General features: G+C 46.5%; 2 protein-coding genes across 2 annotated transcripts in view; one reads left to right on the top strand and one right to left on the bottom strand.

Annotated features, from left to right (window-relative positions):
• LOC122392460 (eukaryotic translation initiation factor 4E transporter-like) overlaps positions 1–26328 on the bottom strand; it is a 309584-nt gene that overhangs the window by 151058 nt on the left and 132198 nt on the right. The gene's annotated exons all lie outside the window — the stretch shown is intronic.
• Positions 11426–14400, top strand: LOC122392464. The gene is made up of 3 exons (XM_043387336.1): positions 11426–11831; positions 12845–12970; positions 13804–14400. The coding sequence occupies exons 1-3, from the start codon at positions 11463–11465 to the stop codon at positions 14095–14097; spliced, it is 789 nt and encodes a 262-aa protein (XP_043243271.1). The 5' UTR covers positions 11426–11462; the 3' UTR covers positions 14098–14400.

Raw genomic sequence — 26328 nt, 5'->3', positions numbered from 1 at the left:
ATTGAATAGCATGAAAGAAATGTATAAAGGCTTGTTTTTAAGCAAAACGTGCAAAGTTTGCATGGTTGCGAACCCGAACAAACTTGCTGAATGCTGTCATAAGATTGTGCCACTGAACTCAGCAAGTCATGCTGCCAATATTGAAGGAAAAGAAAATAATAGTAATGTTGTAAAATGTAAATGAATCCATAACTGATGTGTGTGCAGTGTGCACTGTGCTGACATTGAATGCATGTGTATCTTGCATGCATGAGTCATGCAGGGATCATGTTAAAACTGGCTGTAAGTATTGTGAGTTAGTTTTGCTAAATTGTGGAGGCACCAGGCAAATTGCGGTCGAAATGTTATTTGTTCACCTCAGCGCTGAAATTTCTGCACACAGAGTTTTCAGATCATGCGCCGAAATGTTCATGCAGCCCGTCCGTTACGCTGGTCATGTTGACAGTGACAAGGATTTTTCTCAGTCTCATGTTGAAATACAATAATAATTCACTTAGCTTGATTTTAGCTTATGTTTTTCATGCCAGTTCCTAGAATAAGGCAGCCAATATTTTCTGTCATGTGAGAAATAAAATGACAATATGCACAATTGCGGGCTGTGGCATGTTGTGATGTTTTTCCTTGTTTATTGCTGAGGGTTTTCCAGTCTCTGCTGCAAAAACGGTGGTGAATCCACCGTCGTCCGACGGTTTCGATGACGCCAATCATCGGCGAGTGTTGCTGTGATGGCCGACCTGACTGAGCGCACAGCGGCAGCCGCCGTCGCCAATAACGACAGTGAGGACACCTCTGAGTCGGACGGAGACGCCGCCGCGGACGACTTCACCGTGCTGGACGAGGTGGAGCGCTCGAGCCGACAGGCCGTGCACCGCGTGCGCTGCCCGACTGGCTGGCGCACTCGCAGCCGATTGGCGACCGGCGGCCGGCGCCGGCCAATCTGCCGGCGCTCTGCCCCGAGCTGCGCGCCCGGCTGGCCGCCGAGGGCATCGAACAGGTGTTCCTGGTGCAGGTGACGGTGCTGCCCGAGTTGCTGGCGGCCGCAGAGCCGCCGCTGCCACCGGCCGACCTCTGCGTCTCGGCGCCGGCCGGCCGCGGTACGACGCTGGCGTTTGTGCTGCCGCTGGTGCAGGCGCGGCGCCGGCCGCCGGGTGCGCGCGCTAGCTGTGCTACCCACACAGGCGCTGCCCGCTCAGGTGCCCGCCGTGTTCCGCCAGTACGACGCCGACACGCCGCTCTGCGTCCGGCTGCTGGGTGGAGACGCAGTGGCACGAGGGGGGAGCACCAACTGGTGGCGGTGGGGCCGCGCGGCCCGGTCTCCCTGGCTGATCGTGGTGAGCACTCCTGGCTGGCTGATGGATCACATAACCAGCGCCGAGGGCTTCTCGCTAGCGCACCTGCGCTACCTGGTGATCGACGAAGCCGACCGGGTGATCGAGATGGCCGAGACGGGCTGGCTGAAAGCGGTGGAGCGGGTGGCGGCAGCCACGGCCCGCCGCCCTGCATCGCCGGCCGGCTGACGGCCGCCGCCGTCTGCGCGCCTCACCTGCCGCTGCAGAAGCTGCCGTTCTTGGCCACCCTGTCACAGAACCCGGAGGCCGGAGAAGCTGGAGCGAATGTCGCTGTTCCAGCCGCGACTGCTGGTGGCCGGCACGGCCGGCCGCCGTCGCACTGCCCGGTCAGTTCGTCGGCAGGTTCACCACGCCGGCCGAGCTGAGCGAGTCGTTCAACGTGGTGGCGCAGCAGCCGCTGAAGCCGCTGCTGATGCACAATTTGCTCCGACAGCCCGACTGGCGGCGCTCGCTCGTGTTGGTCAACTGGAACGAAGCGGCGCACCAGCTGGAGCTACCGCTGTCGGTGCTGGGCGCGCGCGAGGCCGAGTTCCCTGGGGCAGTGCCGGCGGGCCAGCGGCGGCGCGCGCCAGCTGAGATGCTGGTGTGCTCGAGACTATGGCGCGCGGTATTGACGTGGACGCCGTGGACGCGGTCGTGTCGTACGACATCCCGGCGCTGTTGAAGGCACACTGCGTGCGTCGGACGGCGCGCGTTAGCCGGGCCGGCCAGGCGGTCACGCTAATGTTTGAGCGGCAGCGCAGCCATTTCTAGCGGCTGATGGCGCAGGCGGGCAAGGTGGACGGCCGGGTGCGGGAGACGCCGGTGCCGCTGAACGAGCTGCGCCAGTACGAGGCGACCTACGTCAGTGGATTTCCACGCTAGCTTCTAGTTCATCGCTTTTTTCACCTTTTTTACGCTCATCGCTCATGATTTATTTACATTTTAGAAATATTACAAGGTGTTTACCTTGTCATCAGCCCAGAAAAGTTAAAGTAAGTAAGGCGTTTTTAGTTGCATAATGTATGTATATTTGTTCATGAACACGGATTTAACGTGTCCTAACTCCCAAATACTTCGATATTAGACCCGAGTTTTGCAAACCAGTCGAAAGGCTTAGAACGATCATTTGGTTGGGGCGTAGCCAGACGGCTCGACTGGGCGTGGAAGCCGGCGAAAAGGTGGTCACCACGCGATCATCATGTAAAGCTGTCTCCGTCAGACGATTGTGTCCGTGCGCAACGAATGATCTCGGCACACGTGGACGAGTTCGGCAGGACTCTCCACTGAGCGGTACTGGGCGCAGTCGAACGACGGTCGACGAAGCTAGCGCAGGTATTGTTACGAGCCGGACCAGTGTAGCGGGGCCGGAGCTTATATTGTTTGCTGTGTGGCGTTCCTTCGTCTTGATCAGGCCCGGCAAACGGGGCCTGCATATCGGCTGAAACCACCTAGCCGGGCAGCATGACCTCCACCTCGCCGAGGTGGGGCGAACGACCGCCCTTAGCCCTGCAATGACCGCGGTGCAGTTAATCTGGGTAGGTATCTTCCTGAGGTAAGACACTCGCCTTGGCACAAGGCTTTATATAGGCCTTGGCGAATCCTTAGCCCTCTTGGTCCTAGAAGTAGGTGTAATGCAGTGCGCGCGAAGCCGCCTCGCAACACCTCGCAGTTCACTCGCTCGGCAGCGGAACCGTCCGTCCAGCTTCAGGTGGCGCCTCTGGGAACAATGTTTGCCGCTTCTTCCCCACTCTTTTGACATCTAGGAAAGAGGTGCGACTCCCGGATCCGTCGGGAGCGGGTCCAATCTATTATAGTCCCCACTCCCCACCTCATAAAAGGTGGGAGTGGGGGTCCATACATTGCGTGCACGTTCGACACGATTATTTTCTACAAGGTCCGACTAAAAGCAGACAAAAAGGTTAATTGCAAGTTGAAGGCATTGTAAAAATGAAATATAATAGGCTGACAGGAAAAAAGATCCACTTAAGCGCACGCTTCCTATCGTCACCGTCATAAATGGCGTAGGCTTACAATTTGGTGGTCTTGTATTGGCAAGTTTATTATGGTCTATTTTGTGGTTACAACTCTTAAAAATATATGTAATGTTTCCCAGTAATGATATTTCTAAATGTTTGTGGTATTTGCATTAAAAACACGCTTAAATTTAATTGAAACATGTTTTAAATAATTTATCAATCTCCTTAACCATTATCGATATTAAAATATCAGCTGACTGCCGGCGACAAATATTTCCGGCCGATGTCGGCTGGAATTTTTTTGTTGGTGAAACTCGTGGCTGTGTGGCGGCTATTTTTTCGGCTGGATATTTTATTTCGGCGGCCGGCTGGTATTTTTTGGTAAAACTGGCCTCAGGTCTATTAAAAAAAGTCCCCACCACCAGTGGGCACTGCCTGCGCTGAGCCGAAACCCCGTATGCCTGTCCCATATCGCGCCGGGCTCAGGTCAGGTAGGTAAGCGGGACCGCTCGGTCCGGCCCGCGGGCGGTGGACGGGCGGCCGATAACGCTTTCCGACACCCAGCTTTAGAATCCAAACGGGACGGCCACCGCTCACCGCAACGAAACCCGGTGTTGAAGAATAGCAGTAGATGTTAACACGCGCACCGATGGGGGGCGGATATCCGCTCCCTTCCCTGAGGTTTTCGCGGCGCTATGCGCCGCGAAAACCTTTCGACAAAATCCGATCAAAGGGTATGGGCAGATTAGGGTATGGTTAGGTGATGGGTAGGATAGGGTAGAAGTTGGGAAACTTTTGGATCTGTAGTGCTCCTCGAAAAGCCATACCAACCTACCATACAATTAAATGAAGTAACTACCAAACTCAACCCTACTTATATTAACATACCAGTTTTGACAACCAAACTTATGGCCCCCTTTACATATACCTTAGATCTATACAGTTATCGCGCAATGTATGTGACCTCTGTATTAAAATTTGGGGGTGATCGGGCCAGGGGTGCGGCGTCAGCACGTGCAAAAGGGTGCTCCCATAGAGATAACACGGGGTCGGCAAGAGCGGCGGTCGGCCGAAAATCGGGCCGACACGGCTTGATATCTCGGCAACGGATGGTCGCAGCGACAAGCGGTTGCCACCAATGGATAGAGGAGAGATGGGCCTAGCGTATTGGTATGGTTTCATAGTATAGCACGCGTCATATGCAAGGCAATACCCCCGGTTGTGAAAAAAAATGACCGATTTCGTGCATTGTGGGAAGAAAATCGATGCCGCTGGAAAACAATTTGACCGAATTAACCCTCGCCGGCCGAGGGGGGGGGGGGGCGGGTGCCGCCCCCCCCATAGGGTTTTTTCGCGATAGCTCCGAACACGCTGGCGATAGAGAGCTGAAACTTGGCATACCTGACCTTTGATCCAAGCCGGATCTTTTGACACCAACCGCATTTTTGGGTCAGGTCAGGTCACTGACCTATGACGTCATAAGTGAACCTCTGCACGGTCTTCAGATGTCGCAACTTCGCAACGCCCTCACTGCCAGAGGAGATGTCACAGGGAAATGAAACTTGCAGGATCTAGTATCCATTATGAGTCCCACAACTTGTATATCTCGGATTTTTCCTAAAGGTCATATGAGGTCAGGTCATTTTCGTGACCTCACCATTATAAGTCAATGGGGAAAAATTCAAACTGCTATTCTGGCGCCGGGAACGATCTCCAACTATCTCAAGCACACAGAATCGTGATTTGATGCACCCCTTGCAAGGTTAGATGCGTCACTTTTGCAATGTTGACCTTGCGTGACGTCATTTATGACGTCATCAAGGTCATATTAGTTTTTCGTCAATAACTCTTGATCAAATTGAGCTAGCGAGTCGGGAAAGCCACCAATGGACTCAGGAAGACCTGCCGAATCGAATGATATGCGACATGACCTCTTTCGACCAACTTCGTGACCTGGGGGTGCTGACCTGACCTTGACCTGAGGTCAACACCCCAAGTTGACCTGACCCGGACAAAAAGTATATCATTCGACGCGCCTGAGCGAGACGAACAGGATGCTGCCAAAATCGGAGCTCTGCGGCCGTTTTTTTGCGAAGTTATTCACCAAAAACTGAACCGTACCTTGGGGCACTTGACCTGACCTCAGAGGTCACCGGTTGACCTAGGACCTTAAAATCGGGTACCAATCTCTGCGTCTCGTAACGGTGCACACGCTCGTTTTTTCCGCGACGCGCTAGCTCCACCAGGGGCGAAACGGCGAGGGGGGGGGTCGTACCCGCCCCCCCCCCCTCGGCCGGCGCGTATGTAGAAAACCAATAGGTCCGGCGAGGGTTAAATGAATGTTGTGCCATTTTGCAGGCAAATGTACGTGTAATCAGAGGAAAGGAAATAAAAAGTGATGATCCGTACCATTTCCTTAATAACGAAACTGTTATTTGAAAATTTAATTCGCGCGGAGCGCGATGTCCTTTACAACATCAAAACGTATTGAAAACGCTGATCAATGGCTATGAAACCTACATTTTCGGAGAGAGCATTCTTTTCTGACCAATATCCACCCAAAATATTATCGAAAAGTCAATAAACTTTCGTGAAAAATCATACGACCGCGTTTTGTTAACGTTACACGTATTTTCCGACGAAATCGGATCGGTGGTTTCGGCAGGCAGCCCATTGAACCTATTGAACCTTCGGCAACAAACGGTAGCGGAAGGCACCTCTCGCCAGGGGAATTCGCCAGTAAATGAATTTATTCTTGCAATAGCTCAGCCGCTAATGGGCCGATTGTGCTGAATTTTGGGACTGTCAACGGGCACATATCGAACGACACATTACCATATGTAGGGTGTTAACTGTTAAATACTAATGCACGTGCACACCTGGAAAGGAGCAGTTTCCTTTCTCAAGAACGGCTGAGCCAATTTCTCTCATATTTGGTGCACACTACAGATCCCGTAAAATCAATTAACCCGCGCCCCGCTGGGCTATTCAGCCATACGCGCCCTGCTGGGGGGGGGGGCAGATTCTGCCCCCCCCCCCTGTCTAACTTCCGAACCGATGGTCGTAGAAAGACGGGGAAAACGGCAATCGAAAGCTCTCAACAAGGCGGATCTTAAGAGCTCAAATTTTTTTGTTTAAGTAGGTCAGAGGTCAGGTCAAGGTCAGGTCAAGGGTGCAAAATGCAAGTTTCTACAGTATCGGCGTTGCACCGTAGTTGCCGAAGAATGGACTGAGACTGATTGCCCAAAAAGTGTTCTTAGACTACCAAGACAATATTCGTTGCATACAATGTCATTCAAAGGTCAAGGTCAAGGTCAGGTCAGGTCAGGTCAGGTCACCAAAAAAAAATATAGAAAAGGGCATGTGCGACACATGTTTTATGGGTCATTTTACTCATAGAATTCAATAGGCACACTCAATAAGTGATATGGACCACCTCTGGATGAATTTCAGGTCGAGGTCAGGTCATGGTCAGGTCAAGTGAGGTCAAATTTTGAGGTTGGTTGTTAAGGCCTAAAAAGGTGTCTATCTGATGCAGTTTTTCACGGCGAATCGAATGGTGCTATTTTTGTTTCCGAATTGGTATGTAGGTGCACATAGACCACTTCTCTGACATATATTCCGGTTTTTCGATACACTCAAAATTAGGGCTGTGGAGTCGGAGTCGGAGTCGGAGTCGGTCGGAGTCGACAGTTGTGACCGGAGTCGGAGTCGGAGTCGGAGTCGATATTGGAAACCCCAGCCGGAGTCGGAGTCGGAGTCACCGAAAATCTGTCGACTCCGCAGCCCTGCCAGGTGTGCGGAGTCGGAGTCGGGAGTTGGAGTCGATCGGAGTCGACATTTCTGCCCGGAGTCAGAGTCGGAGTCGGAGTTGGTTTTTGAAAGCTGGAGTCGGAGTCGGAGTCGGAGTCGCCGTAAATCCATCGACTCCGCAGCCCTGCTCAAAATTTTGGATTTTATAATTATTTTTCCAAAAAAGTCAGTTTTTTTTAGAAAAAATGTGGGCCAAAATCCAAAATTTTCAAAAAAACGAGATAGCCATGTGATAGACAAAGTACATACACTTGTACATACACTACACTTGTACAAGTACAAGTGTAGAATCACGTATAACCTTTTTTGTTATGTCTTGATTCCTTTAAAAATGAAGATGTTAGCGGCGTTTGAAATTTTGCCGTTCTTTAGGCGAAAATGGCGAACATGACGTCACTAAAACGCCAATTTCTCAAAAATTTTCCGACGGATTTCGCTCAAATTTTCAGGGAACGTGTCAAATTGATGTATGATAAGGTACTGAAAGTTTGACGTCGCTGGCGTAACGCGTTTAGAAGTTATTGGCGAAAAACGGGAGGCGGGGCGCGGGTTAAATACCATACAGTTATCGCGCAAACATGGCCATCTAAAAATGATTTAATTATAGCTCGGCTACTGTTTCAGTAATTGAAGTGATGCCGTTGACAATGGAGCTCCTACAATTTGAGCATTAGGATACGTAGGATACGGATCCTTCTGGTCATAAGCTCTTGACATTTTCCTTCTTGAAGATAAAGCTACTAAAATTCGAAGATTACGTACCACGGTTCGTCGGAAGGTCATCTCAGGCTCAAAAGAAATGATATATACCATTCGAGAGCTGACGGTGTGTAACGTCTAGCATCTAGGGTATTGTAACGTCTAGCATTAAGCTGGTTTAAATTTTCATTTTTGATCATACCTATACTGTACGGTGTTCACCCATCTGCTCCTCCGACGTGATCCGGCCTGACCGGGACCGGAGCTGAGCCCGTGCAGGCTCGGCCGCGCGGTGTGACAGTGTAAACATTATCCAGACGCATCGGCATGCGTCACCAGCGCCGGGCGCCGCCGCTTAATTGTTGATGTACAATAAATCAGAAGGTGCGGTGGCCGCCGGTCGCTCAGGTGCTACGCCTGATGGAAAAGAACTGGAGTGGGCGTATCAGGGCAAAGGACACTCACTACCGGTTTGAACCAGTAACGAGTGGCTCGGCCTGGCTACGCGCACCCTGGGCTCTGGACCAGAGGAGGGAGTTCACCTCGGGGCTCTGGAGCGCGCGCACCTCTTCTCAAAGACACTCTGCGTCTGGGGGGAGGGGCGGGGGAAGAAGTCCGAGAACCGACGAACGACAACCACAACCAAACGGCGTTGTCACAGGTGATGTGAATCCAAAAATATAATTTTTATCAAAATCGATCGATGGCCTTTTTTGAAAATTGCGTTTTTTGTAAAAACTTTATAATTTTTATTCAATGGGCTGTCCCGGGCATTCTTGAAAATATAAACATGTATTTTTAAGTTCCAGTGAAAGCTTAACGCCAAAAGAACAATATTTAGCGAAGCAATATTTCCAAACATTAATATGCAATATGCATCTCCCAGTTCCCACAGCCGACAATAAGGAGCAATCACACAGCTCAATGTCATGATGGCCCAAAGTTAGCCACACAGAAGCGTGAAATGACCCTTATCGACTCGCAGACCCGACGCTCTCGGCCCGCCTGACCGGCCATGGAAAGAACGCTCGGCTCTCGTTCTACTAAACAAATGTCATATTTGTCAGTTTAAATGTCCAAATCGCTATTAAAGTTATTCAGGATACCTGTGAAGAAAGTTGATTGTTCTGTCATCTTCACATCATGCATTAATTTAAATTTTGCTCAATTGAGCTTGGTATCATGCCCATATAAGGAAAATTGGCCGCGCTGAAATGTCAGAGGTTGCACCGGCCTCAGCTCGGGTGGAGTAGGGGTAGCGCCCGGTGGGGCAGGGTAATTCCTTTGACCGGTCGCACGGCCGAGCAGCTGTCGCCAGTACAGCCTCTGACAGCAAAACCCCGCTCACTTCCCCTGCGCGGGCACTGAGCGCAGCTGGATGGAACAAAACATGTATAAGAAAAATGTAAATTAAAGCTTGTTGTAAATCAAGCAGAACAATGAATTTTCTTCAAAGGTATCCTGAATAACTTTAATAGCGATGCAGCCAGTTAAACTGACAAATATGACATTTGTTTAGTAGAACGAGAGCCGAACGTTCTTCCCGTGGCCGGTCAGGCGGGCCGAGAGCGCCGGGTCTGCGAGTCGATAAGGGTCATTTCACGCTTCTGTGTGGCTGTTTTTGGTCCATCGTGACACTGAGCTGTGTGACTGCGCCTTATTGTCGGCTGTGGGAGACGCATATTAATGTTAGGAAATATTGCTTCGCTAAATATTGTTCTTTTGGCGTTCAGCTTTCATTGGAACTCGAAAAAAACATGTTTATTTTTTCAAGAATGCCCGGGACAGCCCGTTGATTAAAAAATTATAAAGTTTTTACAAAAACGCAATTTAAAAAAAGGCCATCGATCGATTTTGATAAAAAATACATTTCTGGATTCAGCTCACCGTCAGCTTTCGAATGGTATATACCGTTTCTTTTGAGCCTGAGATGACCTTCCGACGAACCGTGGTACATGAACTGAATTAGGTCAAGTTACAGCTTATTTTCCTTCTTATTCAAGCATAGGTACTATTGAGCGCAGAATCCGCGCTCATACCGGGACCGGGGCTGGGCCACGGCGGGGCGCGAGTTACCTAAGTGTGGAACTACAAGTCGATTCTAGGGCTCTGATTGGTGACTTTGGTCGGGGGATGACGCTTATAGCATGACGTCACTCGCGTACTTGGCCGGACCAACGGCGCGGCGCAGGCGCGCCGAGCCAACCCAGAGGCTCTCAAACTCAATTGTACAGATCCTGCGCATTGAATGGCGAAACTTCGGCGAGTTCGCTTGAGTTTGGAAGCCCCTGCCAGAGAACTGGAGACGGCCGGATTATTTGCTGGACAGTGGGCAGCGCAGATGGCGATTGACGGTGCCAAAAAGATGATAGGGAAAAGGGGTTGAGACTTGAGCAGTGAATTATAAGCCTGTTGCATAGCTGAGTGGTAAATTGTAAAATACTTAAGGTTTGAAGAGATGCAGTGTAGTTTAGCCGACTCAGGGGCATTCTGCCGAGTTATGTAAGGCGGAAGGGTCGCAACTCGCAAGTCGTTTGTTTACATGATTGCCTGATTAAAATGTAAAGCGTACCTAATGTTTAGTTGATAATACAGCGAGGTTGGGCATCTGCTCAATCCATTTCTTCTCTGCAATAGTGCATTCGCCACTGTAATTCTTTGTAAGAGGCACTGGGCTGCGCCGCCTGTTAATTATTCCGAAACCACCAGTGAATTGTCACAGTCACTCACAACAATACGAATCGTTCAGTCGTGCGCTGGGGGTCCGCCAAGTTTGAGTGTGCTGCAGAATGCAGACTGGACCGCCGAGAATACCTATAGCACTTCCGTCTCCCTGGGCGAGCGGCGCATTGGAGCCGAAGGAAACTGCTTCAGTTTTTTTTGTGGGGAAGATACCCATGTTTGAAAATTATGTTCCGGAATGATGCGATAAGGAAAAGGACGGTTTCTTGAATTGAGGGCTGTGGAGAAGAAGCAGATTTTCTCATTTGCTACCCGATACAACGCGAAAAGACGCAAATGTTGCACATTGGGCTTGATAAGTCTAATAAAAGATAAGGGACTTCGTGAATCATGCCTAACTGACCGCGACCCAGTTATTTGCCATTGCAGGTAGGTACTAGGTAGGTAGGTAGATACTCATTTGTAAACAGAGCGTTCCACCAACCCTCGCCAGAAATTCAATCAGCAGTTGCTTATCTTAAAACGTTTGAGTGCACCTAACAACCTTTAAAAATGACGTCCTCCCTTTCAATGGTTCGTTCGAAGACACAAAGCCAGAATCAGCCAAGCAATATCGGAATCCATTGCGCAGTGTGTCGACTGTCGGATGTGCCCATCCACATAGCATAGCATACACTGCTAAATGCAGGTACGCTCACCTACACATTAGGTATTCGAAGGACTTGATAGCTCATACACATGGAAGAAACGCATGAAATGTGATTAATAGCTGCAGCAGAAGTTTGGCGTCCGATGCCTCTTCGCCAAGTTAAGACCATGCCAATCTCGGCCAGTCTGCCGCCGCGCCGGCAATGGCCGTGGTGTGACGTCATCCGGCCGGCTCGGCGCTGGGTAGTTCCACACTTAGGTAACTCGCCGGCGGGGCAGGCCTGGTGTGTCAGAGAGTGTACCGATCAGTGTGATGCGGCACAGTATCCTAGGAGGGTCACGGAATAACATGACCTGGCTGTTTCTGTTCCGAGTGGGGCGGAAAGCCGGGAAAGGAGAGCCGCAGTATGCGGCCGCAGCCCGCGTGGAGTGTGTGCGGCTAGACGTCAACGTGAGCGTGATGGCACACCTCAGTGATCTTGACAAGGGCAGGCTCATCTTGCTTTTCGATCAAGGTCACTCTGTCAAGCAGGCGGCAGAGATTCTCGGTGTAGCTCTAACTACTGCCAGACGGTGGAAACGCCGTTATGAGCAGGAAGGGAAAAGGGGTTTGAAAGCGCGCTATGATAAGTGTGGAAGAAAACGGAAGACGACGGAGGAGGAAGACAGGCGCATGGTGGAGGTTCGTACTTTTCTTTTATTATTTGTTGCTGTTGTCTCTGCATTTCTCGGTCAAGACGAGCGTGTAGTATCAGATGACTAATCGGGCCAGCATAATGATAATATCGGGCCATAATGACTAATCGGGCCAGATGATAATATGTCGATTAAACAGCATGTCTAATTGATCAAACGTGTCAAACTATTTAATGAGGTTAGTGCTTGTACGAGGAACATGTTTATAAATAGCAGAAAATGTAAAAACATGACCTTTTTTCCTCGATAATTACCAAAACTAATGCTGTACAAATATATACTTTACTTGACAGAATGTAATACTTATTTCGACCACAGGTCTTTTTCAAACATTTTCAAATTAGAAAAGTGTCAAACTATTTACTTCAAGATAGGATTGATAATAATAGCGAGTGTTTTTTCGGATCTCGCTTAATGTCGCAAGAGCCACAGCTCAAACATTTTATGTTCACGTTGAATGCTTGTAAAGTTTGTGAGACAAAATCAGAGCACATAAAAAAATCGAACCAACTGAACAATGGTTGGCGGTTTCCTGCCCTCTGGGTGTCTAAGAGACAAAACCTAAGATAAACGTTTTATGGTCTTTGTGCAACAGGTCAAATGCCAGTAAACGTTCGATGGCACAAGTCATATCCAGGTAGATATCGTTTTTGCCCAGCACGCCGTCTTCCCCGCACTCTTGCAAACGGTTCCATGTCAATTCCACCAGTGACATTTCAATCAGTGACAACTGAACCAGTGACATCTGAACCAGTGACAACTGAACCAGTAACAACTCAACCAGTGACAACTCAACCAGCGACATTTCAACCAGTGACAACCAGTGACAACCAGTGACAACCAGTGACAACTAGTGACAACTCAACCAGTGTGCTAAATGCATTGGCTCTATTGTCACAAACCACGTTGGTTAAGTTGTCACTGGTTGAGTTGACCGTATACCCTTGTGAACATGTGCATTTTTCATTGTTGTTAAATATGTCTTCACTACTCCGGCAGGTGTTTTTGCCTTCCGTGGAGGAAATGCGCCCCGACGAGGAGCGACCCTGGACTATAATGCAAGAAAACGCCCCTATCCACACAGCGAGGGCAGTCAAGCAGTGGTTTGAAGACCACGCAAACTCAGTAAGTGGCATCATAAACCTATCATGGCTGCTAACTCTGAAGGCTGCCCCACACTGGACCTCGCATGCGGGTTGCGAGTTTTTGGGTTTTCGGGTTTTTTTTCAAAATCAAATAATACAATCTAGCTGAGCGACCCACGCTACTATCTAACAAGCGAGTCTGCATGTTTTTAGCTTCCGAGCTACCTTGCATCGCATTCCAAAAGTTGATTTTGAGTCAACTTTCGATTTTACTCGCTGCGAGGTCTGCAAGCTCTACGAGGTTTGCGAGTTTTTCGTTGGAGTCGAATTTTAGTTCGTTCATGCTGGTATTGCGACCATATATAGTTTTCTGAAGGTGCACCGGCTTCACAGCATTCATGAAGTGACCATGAGGGTACGGTCTAATTACTCTATGAGTTAGTATTATGCCCGCAAACTCAAAACCCGCATGCGAGGTCCAGTGTGGGGCGGCCTGTTGTGGTATGGTTTAGCTAGGTGACCGGTGACCAAATGGCATTATTTAAAAAAAAAAATCTTGAGATGCTGTTTATTTATTTATCTGTTTATTCATTTTCACCCCAACGACAATGCATCCCAATTAGAGAAGGCGAGGCCTACGGCTATGTGCGGGAGGCCGCTTTGCCCCTGGTCGCCTCGTCCCCGCCTGTTATAAACTTATTGAGATAACTTAAACAATTATTTAAAAAGTTAAGATACCTTACAAAATTGCTCAGTAATGATCAAACACTTTCCAACAGGTGTTATTCGTTGCACCATACAGCTTCATAGTCATGACCGATGTGTCAACCTATATCACGTTACAGTGAGTAACAAATATGGTTTTGTTCGCAGGTTCTTGCCATCCCCTGGCCCTCAATGAGCCCAGACCTGAACCCTATCGAAAATGTGTGGTCTCTAATGGTTCATGAGCTGGAGGAGGAGCTGCGCCAGCCGGCCGGCAGCTCAACCAGGACGAGCTCTGGGCCGCCGTCTTGGCGAAATGGGAGGAGCTCCGCCGCCGCGCCGCCCCGGCTACTTCCGGAGCCTGGTGGCCTCGATGAGGCAGCGGCTGGAGGCCGTGCTCCGAGGCAGCGGGCGGCCACACTTCCTACTAAACCGTTCTGTTTGTTAGTCATCTTATGTTAAAGAACAGTGTTTTGTTTATAAATTTTACTTATGTTACCTACATGTGATTAGTGTGCAAGATGTATATTAGTACCAATGTGACTCAGTGACAAGAGGCTGATGCCTGATTTTTTTTCGTGATGTGATATTCAGGGGGCTTGAAACGTCTCAACTATTAGTGCGAGCTAGGAGTGCTATGATCAGCAGCACTTGTATATAGCATCGCTGGATTATGTGCAATGAGAATAGACTTGATTACTCAACCTTTTATCCGACAAACCCCAGGACTTCACCTGAAGAAATATATAGCTGACACTCCTGGCATGTCTTGTTTTATTATTTGAAAAACTGTTAACCTTCGTTTTTAGACGTAGCTGCTACTAGCATGCAGTCATTCCTCTATTGCAGTCATTTCCTCTAACAATGAATTAGTCAACTCTAATTCATTGACAGCGAGAGTTTTATCAGCACCCAGGGCTTCGACAAATTTTGAAGGACTCCGACTACTAATAAAACTGTTCACTCCGACCGACTACGGTTCCGGCTTCGACATCTTTTGCATTGAGGATTCCTAAAACGGTTGTGTTAAAGATGAAAAGGAAGATTGGTGCACTATGTGATATTTATTTTAATTGTCGCCCGTGGAAAGGGCCGCACCTTCCTGAGGGTTTTCACGAATAGCGACAAAAGGCAGCACGTAGTGCCGCCAGCTTTCCGGCTGCCTTATGGACCATCCTTTGCGCAGTTTTTGGCGGAAAAATGACCGGGTCAGGACAGGTAACAGAGCTATGACGTCACAAGGGTAACAAGGTCAGGCCGATTTTGCACGAAATCGTAGTTTTTCGTGCTTTTAACGATGATGTCGGTTACACTTTGGCATTGTTTGGGTCAAAAGTGACTGACATGGCACTGACACACCCTCTATTGACCTATGTAGGGTTAAGGTCAGGTCAGGTCTAGTTCAGGTCAGTGACCTCTGGTGACCTCTTGAAGTTTGACTTTCCGGCGGTAATTTTTGGCCCTGAATTCGAATCTGACGGCCAAATAAAGCTCGGGCACTTGGTTTATTGAGCGTCTCAGGGTCAAAGAGAAGTCGTCGACAGGTTAGATCACATTTCCGACCCCAACTGTCAGACGGCATTTTCGACTACCCGGGGCGCGAACGCGACCCCGCCGGCTTTCGGGCGCTCTGCCCCGGAAGTTATCGCGTAAAATGTGACAAACTATACACCAAAATGCACCACATTCATCCAGAAATACGATGGTGAAAATTCCATGACGATATCTGCCATAGCGGCGACGCTACAGGCGCGCAAAGTTAAAAATGCCGATTTTCCCGAACTTTGATCTTTAACCTGCCAAACCTAGGTCATATATTGACCTATGGTCAAAAGTAATATGCGCAATCGCGAGCTCTCGTCGAGAGCAATACGCTGTTTTTCCGCTAAGCTCTACGACGACGCGTTTCGAAACGGCAGAAGGGGTCGTACCCCCCCCCCCCCCATCCTCCACTGGAAAGGATGGTGAAATGCCGTCCACGGGCGAGGGTTAAATTTCTAAATTACAAAGTTCTTAAGCGCCGATTCGGGCAACTTTCATAACGGTAATACCGAGGGGCACGCATTCGTGACGCATGCCCAATAAATGTGAATTGTTATGTCACATTGACGTTATTGACGTTCACATTGACGTCACATTGAAGTCTAGTTCAGACAGAATGCCGGTGGCCATAGGGAAGTTGTGGCATTTTCGCTTATAGTTAGTTCGGTTCAGACTTACGGTGAGATTTGTGCTTCCGGTACTTATTTGATAGGGACGGATTTTTTTTTATTAAGGTGAGATGAGCATTTTTGAGAAACATGGCAAACTTCCATTTATAGTTAATAAAAAGTGTGCTCGTGGTCTGGAAGAGCAAGGTTAAGAGCAAGGAGCAAGGCCAAAAACATCAGGAGTTTTTCTATAAAACGTTGCGGTGAGAGCAAAGAGGGCGAGGAATTTAAGAATGATCCGAAACTACGTAACGGCACACCTTAAAATACAGAAGCCTCTTTAATCGCATTCCTACAGAAAGGGGTCTTTCCCCGGCTGGTCGGCCATATTACAGTAATACACCGTTTCACCATGTCTGTGGCCTGCCTGTGTAGGGGAACAGCTATCTGCTACACCGCCCGGGCCCGCTCCCCGCAAACAGCCACCGTGATCAGTAGACTTCAAGCAAACCCAAAACTTTGCTGGAGAAATAATCCCAATATACACAGTACACACTGCCGCACTAACTCCGCGCGGGCTGCGACTGCATGAATAGCTCCCCTTCCCCGGCCTCCCTCCCCCACTCGGGGGGAGGGAGGCCGGGGCGGCTGCCTTCCGTGCGGCGGCTGACCCAAGTTCACCAGACAGCAGCCGCCTGGATGGGATACTGTTCCGCAGCGCACTATCGGTACACTCTCTGATACACCAGACCTGTCCCGCTTCGGTCCCGGTATGAGCGCGGATTCTGCGCTCAATAGTACCTATTACCTAACCTAAAGCTAAAAAGCAAATCCTCAAAAGATTGAAGAACCCAATCTACATATCAAAGCTATATCAAGAAAAACACTCGGTTCAGAAGTCAGATCGAGATGCAGGACGAGAAACAACAGATTGATCCGTAACTGTGCTAGACAGAAAGTGAGGAATTACGAATACCGTAAAGTGGGGCTATTTGAAACGGATTTTACAGTTTTTGGCCTCTCCCTTTAAGACGGTTCATATTTCTTATAGCATGTAAATTGCAAAAATGTAGTTCTCTGTGAGCTCTTTAATATAGGTGCATTTTGGTTCAGCTAGTAATAATGATTAAGGTTATTTTTTATGTTAAAGCCTGTTTCAAATAGCCCCATAGGGTGTGGCTATTTAAGACAATTTTAGTTGCAAAGGAATTAAAGAAAATCGGTCACGCTAGAGATAATTTTTTAAACGCCATGCGTTTGAAAATTGAATTTTGATCATTTTGGCAAAAATTGTTTTTTTCAAAGACTGTTATATGACCTTTATATTCAATCTTTTCCTTTTTCGTAGGACACTTCATTTCGGTAGGGTATAAAATTGCATCATTATATGCTAAGGCTATCATAATATGATGTGACCCATAGCTTTCAAAATGACAGGATGATCATCAAGGACTATTTTAAAGTCATCGACAGTAAAATTTTGAAAGTAAGTTTTTGTGTATAGCCCCGGTGACGTGAAAACAGATATACCGAAAGTCGGTGGGGCTATTTGAGACAGTCTCGCTACCTTATGAAGCACACTGTAATGAATCAAACAAGGCAAAAGGTTTCCGAAAACATTTGAGTGAATGGTCTGCATGATTGTTTGTTCCATTGTACATCTCCATGCGAAGAAATAACAGAAAAATGTTTAACGGTTTTGATTTTATGCCAATTTTCCTCGATCGCTGCATGCTGTATCAATTGGCCGGTTACCCTACCACATCAAGTACTTGGATAGGCTCACCTAACAGTACGTTCATGTGTTAAATAACATTCAGTGGTGTTTTTTGGTCAACCACGGTAGACATATGTTGATTGTCGACTGAGTCAGTGACTGATGAAGCACATTTTAAGCACATATTCATCAGAACAACTAGTTTGGTCACCAGCTAAAGGGTTATTATGTTACACTACGAACATGTAAATATTGCTTGCTGCTTGAAGTAGGTACCTACCATGAACCCACTGCACGTTTATGACCACGACCGATTCATCGGTGTTGCTCATGTCGAACGTTCGATGCACTTCAAGTAGATGGCGGTAAGTCTTCTCGGGTGCATCGCATCACCCATGGGTGGAGCTTTTCCAGGAAAGTTGGTGGGGCAAAAAGTTGTCAAACCTACAATGTCCGATTGTTAAGTTAGATAAAATTCAACAATGAATCAATTCTTTTCATTACAGAGATAATATTTTGCATTACACAGACATTTCAAAGCTCCTCAATGCGAAAAACATAGGTTTGCTAAGCAGTAAAGTCCTGCAAATCGGCTTAAGTTGGTGGGGCAAAACGCTTATTGGTGGGGGAAAATGGCAAGTTGGTGGGGCAGGCGCCCCACTAAGTGAATAGGAAGCTCCACCCCTGGCATCATCGCTATCATCAGCTATTTGGCATATCCGTTGAGGTTTGACCAGGTGGGCATCATCGGGATTCTGAGACAATGGGTTACGCAATCGGCAGTACCGTTAACAATATATAATATTTTCATGAAAAATGTGCTTAGCCTATAAGCAAAATGGTAGTAACGATGGATACAGTGGCGAAGCTGCTAAAACTTCAACTTTTTAACCCGCGCCCTGGTGGGGTCTGTTTATAACGCGACCTGGTGGGGGGGCTATTTTTTGCCCCCCCCCCCCTCGTATCTCCGAAACTACTGGACGGATCCGCAAAATTCAAACGGCGTTCGAAAGGCCTGTCAAATTTGTCAAGGGAAATCAAATTTCATTGACCTCGGGGTCACCGATGACGTCACAGGTCAGGTCAAAGATGAAATGTTTCACCGTTCACGGGTCTTCTAGGGAATGCGCTATAACACCGAGGAAAACGCATTTTTCGAGAATCAGCGATAGGGCGTCGGTTGCCTAGTAGATATGTTGCTATTAGAGGTCACTGACAATACCAGGTCAGGTCACAGGTCAGGTCACCAAGGGTCACAGGTCAGGTCACATGAGCCCAACTTTACTAAGGTTGTGTGATGCATGTTTTATGGCCAATTTTTCATTTCCAACTCAATGGTGTTGGTTATAAGGCTATCAGGTACAGCTTAGGTCACTTTCTGGTGAAGTTCAGGTCAAGGTCAGGTCAAGGTCAGGCCAAAAAAGGTCAAATTTTAAAGCTGATAGTTTTGCATAAAATGGGTATTGATTCGATGCAGCTCGTCACGGGGAGTCTAATGGTGGTCTTTGTTTTGCGCTACGGGGTCTAGAACTGCTAAAAATTGAGTTTGAAAATTTGACGTCATCAATTTTGAAGTTTTTTCGCTATAACTTCGCCAAAAAAAAGAGGTATCATTCTCAAATTTGGTATGTGGATGAAAGGTGGTAAGGACTATCACATATATTCCGGTTTTTGCGAAATTCAAAAAACTTTTTGGATTTTTCGATCATTATATCCAAAAAAATTATTTTTTGATTTTTGGGGGTCAAAATCAAAAAATTTCAAAAATCCGAGATAGCAGTTTTGTAGCCCTGTCAATTCTACAGCTTTTATGTCCTTATCATTTTTCTGTATTTGCAAAGCTATAGGCCTGACAGCTCTTCCCGCGAGACCCTTTTTTGGGTCGAAAACGGCAGAACATGACGTCACTCTGACGTCATTTATTTCCGGCCAACCTATCATAGCCTTTGGAAAAATTTTTGGTCACCATGTGTAAAATTGATGTCCGGGAGGGTACTGAAAGTTTGGTGACGATCGGCGCAGCGGTTCTGGAGATATATCGAAAAGTCTGGAGGGGGGCAAAAAATAGCCCCCCCCACCAGGGCGCGGGTTAAGCTGCAGGTAGGGGTCCTTTTCGAGCAACTTTAATTGTGCGTTTTTCTGTATTTCGTATTTTATTGCAAATTTCTTTCAGAACTTTTCGAAATTTTCAAAAAGGTTATTCAGAGCATTCACTGTTCAATTCCACATTAGCCTAAGCAAAAATGACGAAAAAACATCAAACGGTTTTCATTTTACAGCGATTTTACTATACCATTACCTTACTGTCTCAAATAGCCCCACTGTCTCAAATAGCCCCACTTTACGGTAGTGTGTAGGCATTTACAATTTTTGACAAACTAAGGTATATCATCATTAATTTAAACATCTAATCAGAAGCCATGAAGTGCCCGTTATTTGTGTCATATACGTGAGACATGAGAATAGGCTAAAGACCCATACCGATTCTATAATGCAGTGGCTGCCGAAAATCTAAGACGGTTACTGGCGGCCCCGGGTCAACAGAGATGGTAGCCAAAACTTAGTCGGATATGAAAATTCTACTAAATTCAGAGACTTTACGAGGGGGTATCGAAAAGTTCTGATCATCACTTAGATATAGACCGATTTTGATGATTTTTGGTTGGTATTCTATTTGGTTCTTAAAGGGAGATAATGAGCTTTCTTTTTTCTTAAAGGGACAGTATCACCATTTTGATGAAATTTGACATTGCATAGGCCCCACCTTTCTGGTCCGGGAACTGAAGACCGATCCTCGAAGCTCCACACCGTTTTCCCGCTATCGCCGCTCAAAGTACGAAAGGTGTACCACACTTTGAATCGTGCTTCACTATCTTCACTGTTTAAATGTTTGCGCCGTTTTGAATTGACCGCCAGTAATAAAACTTTTACCCTGGTCATTTCATCAAATTTTATAAGGCCAAAACGTTTTTCGCACTTATTCATCACCGTTAAATTCATTAAATAGTCGTAGGCAATTTCCGCTGTTTCCTTCGGATTCTAGCGGCTCAACAAAGGAATTCCTCCAGCTTGAATCACAATCTCCCTCCAATGTATGACGTTTATCACGTGATTGTCACGTGATATTTTCTCCCATTGTCAATTGTCACGTCCAATTGTCACTCCCTCCAATTGTCACGTTACATTTTTATAGGCAATACCTAAGGCTACCTCTCCCTAAGGACAACTCAATCAGAAGAACGACCGCGTAAGCGTAGCGTCAATAATGTATTATCTGCGCCAGTTCTGTAGTAATTTTGCATGCTTCCAAACTGGCGGCCATGCTTGTATAGTGGTGGTTCGCTCATGAAAATGAATCATGAAAATGAAATGTGGTTGCAATATTTTTCACCGAGTTCGGTCCTCAAACTATGTTTTTCTGATTCAGAAAAATAAGAAATGCTAGTAAAAAAAAAATCAGCTCCATACATGGATATTTTTTTCGATGATACTGTCCCTTTAAATAAAAAATACTCGACATCTATACTATTTCTACTGTAGTTTCTATAAAATATGAAAATTTCCTAGCACATTTTCGTATGTGAAAAGGGTTTTTATTTTTGCAAAAAAGAAGCAGTACTTGCAGTACTTGTAACACCCACCGAAATGCGTTGTCCTTCTCAATAAAAAAGTCGCAGTATATGGCGCTTTTGTTTCAAACAGCGACGCTTGGGTTTTTGTTTATGTTATCGCCTTGTCGTTGCTTGGTTGTAAGGATTTTAATTTGAATTAGAGTTAATTCGGTTTAGAATTAATTAGATTCTAATTCGGGGGTACATAGTGCCTACTCTTCTTTGTTTCCAAGTATTATTTTGCGCCACAAATGAACGGCATGCGCCAGAAACGCAGCCAAATCTTGCGATTGCGACTACGAAATTCATTATTTTGGCGTCAGAGCCTGAAGCGAAAAATACAAGCATATTTATTTCAAAAAGACTTCAGGTTTGTCGAACGGTGTTATGAGAATTTTGATAACAGTACTGCATAAGTTTTTCAGTGATGCCGCAAAAGTGTTGTATCATAGACCACTATATATCTGGACTGTGCACGGAAATTAGGGCCCTGCCATTAGGGCCCTAACTTTCGAAGGTCGTCACAGCCAACTTATTCGCCATATGATGATGTGCTTTGGGAAACATCACCACTAGTCAATTTGTAATCTGAGTTATATCTTACATTGAGCAAAAAATATATAATATTAGCGCAATCATCGAAAAAAGAAGGGCATTTTCTGCCCATTTCTTCCATGATTTAACATGGTGTGGATGATGGTTCCCAGCTAATTTTCACGAGAATTAGCAAATTTTCACAGACATGTAGCGAAGATTTTTGCAAGATTATTGTTGTTTGTTGTTTATCATTGACATGCGGGATAGTTCTCTTTTGTCTTTAAATAAAATGAAACCTTTTAATGCATACATGCCACTGAAATACAGTAAAATGTGCCGCTAGTGATAATCACTTCAGAATATCCTATGAACAGAACAGGGAGTGAGCATATTCAAAGAGCCAAGACAGTGCATGCAACAATGTCAGTTTTCCGGTTCCTGTCTAAGGCGTCAATATGAAGTCAATTTCTATATGCCCTAAAGCTGAAAATGTCTTGGAATTCTGACCACTGGGCTCCCTGTGAGTTTTATTACATGCTGTGACGCTGGCCGAGACCGAAAAATTGAGCAGAAGACAACTGTAAGGAGAGGTGGCGGATCCGTTCCCAGACTGGCGGCTCCTATATAATATCAGTCACAAGTGAAGCCCAAAACTAGCTAAAGTCTTGCAATTTGGTCAAGTGATGGTCACATATGTTATGGCTTGCGGAGAGCTGGCGTGCCCACATCAGCAATCTGTGTTCCGCTCCTGCATGCAAGCAATGGGTCCTGCTCTGGTAACAGCTGCCGAGTCGCTCTCTCTTCGGCACACGTATAGCTTCAAACGTGTGTTTCAAGACAGCGCGACTACCATTGTAAAGGAAAACGATAACTTTCTTCACATTGCTCGCTGAGGGAGTCACACTGTCGGGAAGCACCTCAAGTTACAACGCTACGACCTGCATTCCCTCAACACATTGATGTGTATAGTTGAGCGAAAAACAAACATTGCAATTCATGGAGTCAATATGGACAGTATACCGTCACTCAACACCAGCGATGCGCGAACAGAGCTTCATGAAATAAGAAAGCTTCATGAAAATGAGAAAGGTTGAGCCGCAGGACGTAAACACAATGCAACATTCCTGGGATCAGTTTGTCTATGCAATCAATAACTACGATCCTATTCGTCGATGTGTAAGATACCTACATGGCTGATAATTTCAGATGTGGATTTACAATTCGAATAGTAACTAAAGGCAAATGTAGCACAAGAACTATAAGAAAGTGCATTCCTAAGTGCGAAGCTCTGCTGCAGTGTCCAGTAAACCGAGATCTCGTGACTCCGTCTAAATCTCGAATCTCGATCGCCATCACCCGCTGCAAAATGCGGCCACCGTCAATGACAACGGTGTTCAAAAGTCCCCTTCTCTCGAGAGGGACAGATGACAGAACCCGTCTGTCCCTATGCTGAGCATGAAATCGGCCTCAGTGGAAGCAGGGAACAGTTGTGGCCCAGCAGGTCACCTCGGACGGTCTCGCTAAAAACGCAGCACCGGCAGCTTTGTTATTTACCCATAGGAATCTTCGTAATTCCGTGGCGCAGATCGTGTGGGCTTTCAAAGCATTGAGCCGGGTGCGTGTCTGATTTAGACAGGCAAATTAATCTGCAGTGTGTCCAATATGTCGTCAGACTGTCTCTTGTCAAAAACGACCGATCACGGATTGTTCCTGTCTATTGATGCTTTGAACTTAATACAGTGTGATATACCTGTCTATAAGTGCTTTTATTTATTTATCGTGTTAAAAATCATGCTATAAATTATACATTTATTAAAATATACATCACATTTAAGAAGTTACTTTCATTTAAATGGGCTTACTAGAGCGTCAATACACAATTCCGCGTGCTACGTCGAATTTCCCAGCAGGGCCCTAATAGCAGTCGGCAAAATCCGTGCACAGTCCAGATATATAGTGGTCTATGGTTGTATCTATCTTCTTTTATTGTGCAGTCGGCGGGACCGATTCAAAATTGAGTCGTTGCTACTAAAATAGCAGCATATGGCGTCAGATGATGAACAGGAAAAAAAGTTGCGTAAATTTAGACATAAACCACCCCCAAACCATGAATGTCTTTTGAAGGCACTATAGACGACCATTAACTAACTAGATGTGATGAAGATCAAATGTAAGGAATACGCTCATTTCACAAAATTACATGCAAGTACCAAAAAGTGATGTAAGTACTTATTCAACGGTCATTTTCAGCGCTCCCCGCTAACGTGACTTCAAGTTGAGATATTTGCGGCAAGGTACCGAATTGAGCAAAATGGTTTTAATTTACATTATAACTTGTTGTGTTTTGTCAGAAAATGGTCCTAACTCAGATTTTGTGGAAAAGGGTCATTATCTCCCTTTAAGAACAATGCTCCCGCAAAGAAAATCCTTAGAAGTGGTCTTATCTTATGTAGGAGAGACTTAGAAGTAAAAAAGATGAGTATTGGACCCATTGAGGACCGAACCGTCATCCATCTAATGCATTTGAAACGGAATCACACCGAGAAAATACATCAGGAACGTGAAATTAGTTTATGGCGAGGAAAGCCCATCTCATGCACTTACCGAAAATGAAGAAATAATTTTCAACTTGGTTGCATGGCCCTTGCAGGGGAGTCAAGAAGTGGGTGACTACCAGTGACTGACAAGGTGGTGACTGTGAAGGAAGTGGAGGACCTCATCCTTACAGATCGTCGTGTGGCCTTTCAGATGATTGTGCAACAGAAAGGTCTCAATGCTGGCAGTGCCTGAAAATATTATCAGCGAAGAACTATAGACGATAAACCAGTCAGCCCGCTTAGAAGTTCGTGTGTCTACTTTGTTCAAGAGAAAATGCGTCTTGGCCTTTCGAAATGAAAACTAGGCCTTTTTTAGGAAATTGAAGACATCTTCGATCATTTGATGACTTGTGACGAATGCTGGGTCTATGTGTATGATCCAGAGACAAAAAGATGATCAAGAAGTTTAAGCACGGCACATCTGTCCTTCTTAAAAGGCGAAGATGCAGAAGCCGATATGGAAGGTCAATGCTATCCGTGTTCTGGATCTGGCGTAGGATAGTCATTACCGACTGTCTTGATGATGGTCGGATAATGATAAGCAAGCACTACTGCACACTTTTGAAGAACTTGCGAGATGGCCTCAAGCAGAATCGCCGCCAAAAAGCCCAAGAAAGATGTTTTATCCGCACCGACAGCGCCCCCGCCAATTCGTCCTGAGCTGCGATTGAAGAAACAACATGATGTGGACATTAAATCCAACCGCATCTAAGAATTTCACCTGACCGGGTAGGTATTACCTGACTCTTGATTGTTACGGGAGATGAAGAATCCACTGTATGGCCGGTGACTTAAGGACAGAAATGACGTCATTGATGAGGTGGAGCAGTGACTTACAGGACAGTGCGAAGGTCCTACAATGGCCGCCTGAGGCAGCTCAAGAAACGATGCAATAAATTTGCGGTCGTGTGTGGTGACTTGTAAAGGAGTAATGAACATAATGTAAAAAATCAAATTTCTATCACATCTAATTCATGGTGATGATCAGGACTTTTCGATACCCCCTCGTAATGTTAACCCACGCCGGGCCGGTGCTCTGAGATTCCTCGCCGGGCCGGGGGGGGGGGGGTCTGAACACCCCCCTTTTAACTCGGCTCCTGGGCCATGTAGCGACACGCGGTAAGCGGCAATCGAAAGAACGTCCAAAATAAGGACGAAAACACTTCGGTCATTTTTTGGGTCAGGTCAAAGCTCAGGTCACCAGAGGTCACCCAAGGTAAAATGTTGACTATTTCAACATTTTGGAAACTGCCGACGACTATCTCGGGAACCGATAGAGCTACAGCGCCGCGGAAAAGCGCATTCGATAGCCCTTTTACAGACCTTTCTGATTAAAGGGACTATCCCACCTTTAACATGGGGTTTGAGTTGAGATAGCCAAGTTTGCGGCGAGGTTCAGAAACCACTATCTATCTAGGTTGCAACTCCGCGACCTCTTGGTGTTGAAGAAATTCGTTCCCTTCATTTGAAAATGGGCCTTGCGCAAGGCCCTATCTTCAACATGGAGCGACCGTTAGTGTGACGTCACCTCGTTTAGTCATTCTGATTTAAATGGGTTTGTTCGTTGAAAAATCGCTTAAAACTTGGTCTGAACTTTGTTGTGGTGCCTACAGAGTAAAAAGAATCAGCTTTATGACAGTAATGTGGCCTGGGCAAGGAGGTAATTTTGGGCTGTGACGTCACATATTTGAAAGTTTGTGTTTGGAATATGGAAAGCCTAAGATGTTTAATGAAAAATAAATGCCAGAACCGTATTCCTGGTCATCCAATCTATAAAGTCGGGCACAATTTTACTGGTTTTAACAACATTTTAGAAGGTGGGATAGTCCCTTTAATGTTCTCAGATTTGACCTCAGGTCAACGGTTTAGTCTCCAGAGGGCAAAAACTCAGAAAATAGCTGTTTTTACGAAAAGCGTTTTTTCGGCAATAACTTTTGACTCAAAAGAGCCATGACATTACTTTTGCCAGCATCGTGTTCCTCTCGTCGAGACGCGTCGAATGAACTATAATTTGACCTTAAAAGGTCAACTTGAAAATTTGACCTCAGGTCAAGGTCATGACCTGACCGGAAAAGGTCATG

The sequence above is a fragment of the Amphibalanus amphitrite genome, unplaced genomic scaffold (genome assembly GCF_019059575.1).
Source record: "Amphibalanus amphitrite isolate SeventyFive unplaced genomic scaffold, NRLGWU_Aamphi_draft 000023F_arrow, whole genome shotgun sequence".
NCBI classification, from domain to species: domain Eukaryota; kingdom Metazoa; phylum Arthropoda; class Thecostraca; order Balanomorpha; family Balanidae; genus Amphibalanus; species Amphibalanus amphitrite.
Note: the sequence above shows the minus strand (reverse complement) of the source record. Positions and strands in the feature narration are given on the sequence as shown.

Coding starts and splice junctions, on each gene's coding strand:
- LOC122392464 (XM_043387336.1), top strand. CDS start 11,463: ATGCGGCACAGTATCCTAGGAGGGTCACGGAATAACATGACCTGGCTG. Junction 11,832..12,844: donor AAGACAGGCGCATGGTGGAG/GTTCGTACTTTT, acceptor CTACTCCGGCAG/GTGTTTTTGCCTTCCGTGGA. Junction 12,971..13,803: donor TTGAAGACCACGCAAACTCA/GTAAGTGGCATC, acceptor TTTTGTTCGCAG/GTTCTTGCCATCCCCTGGCC.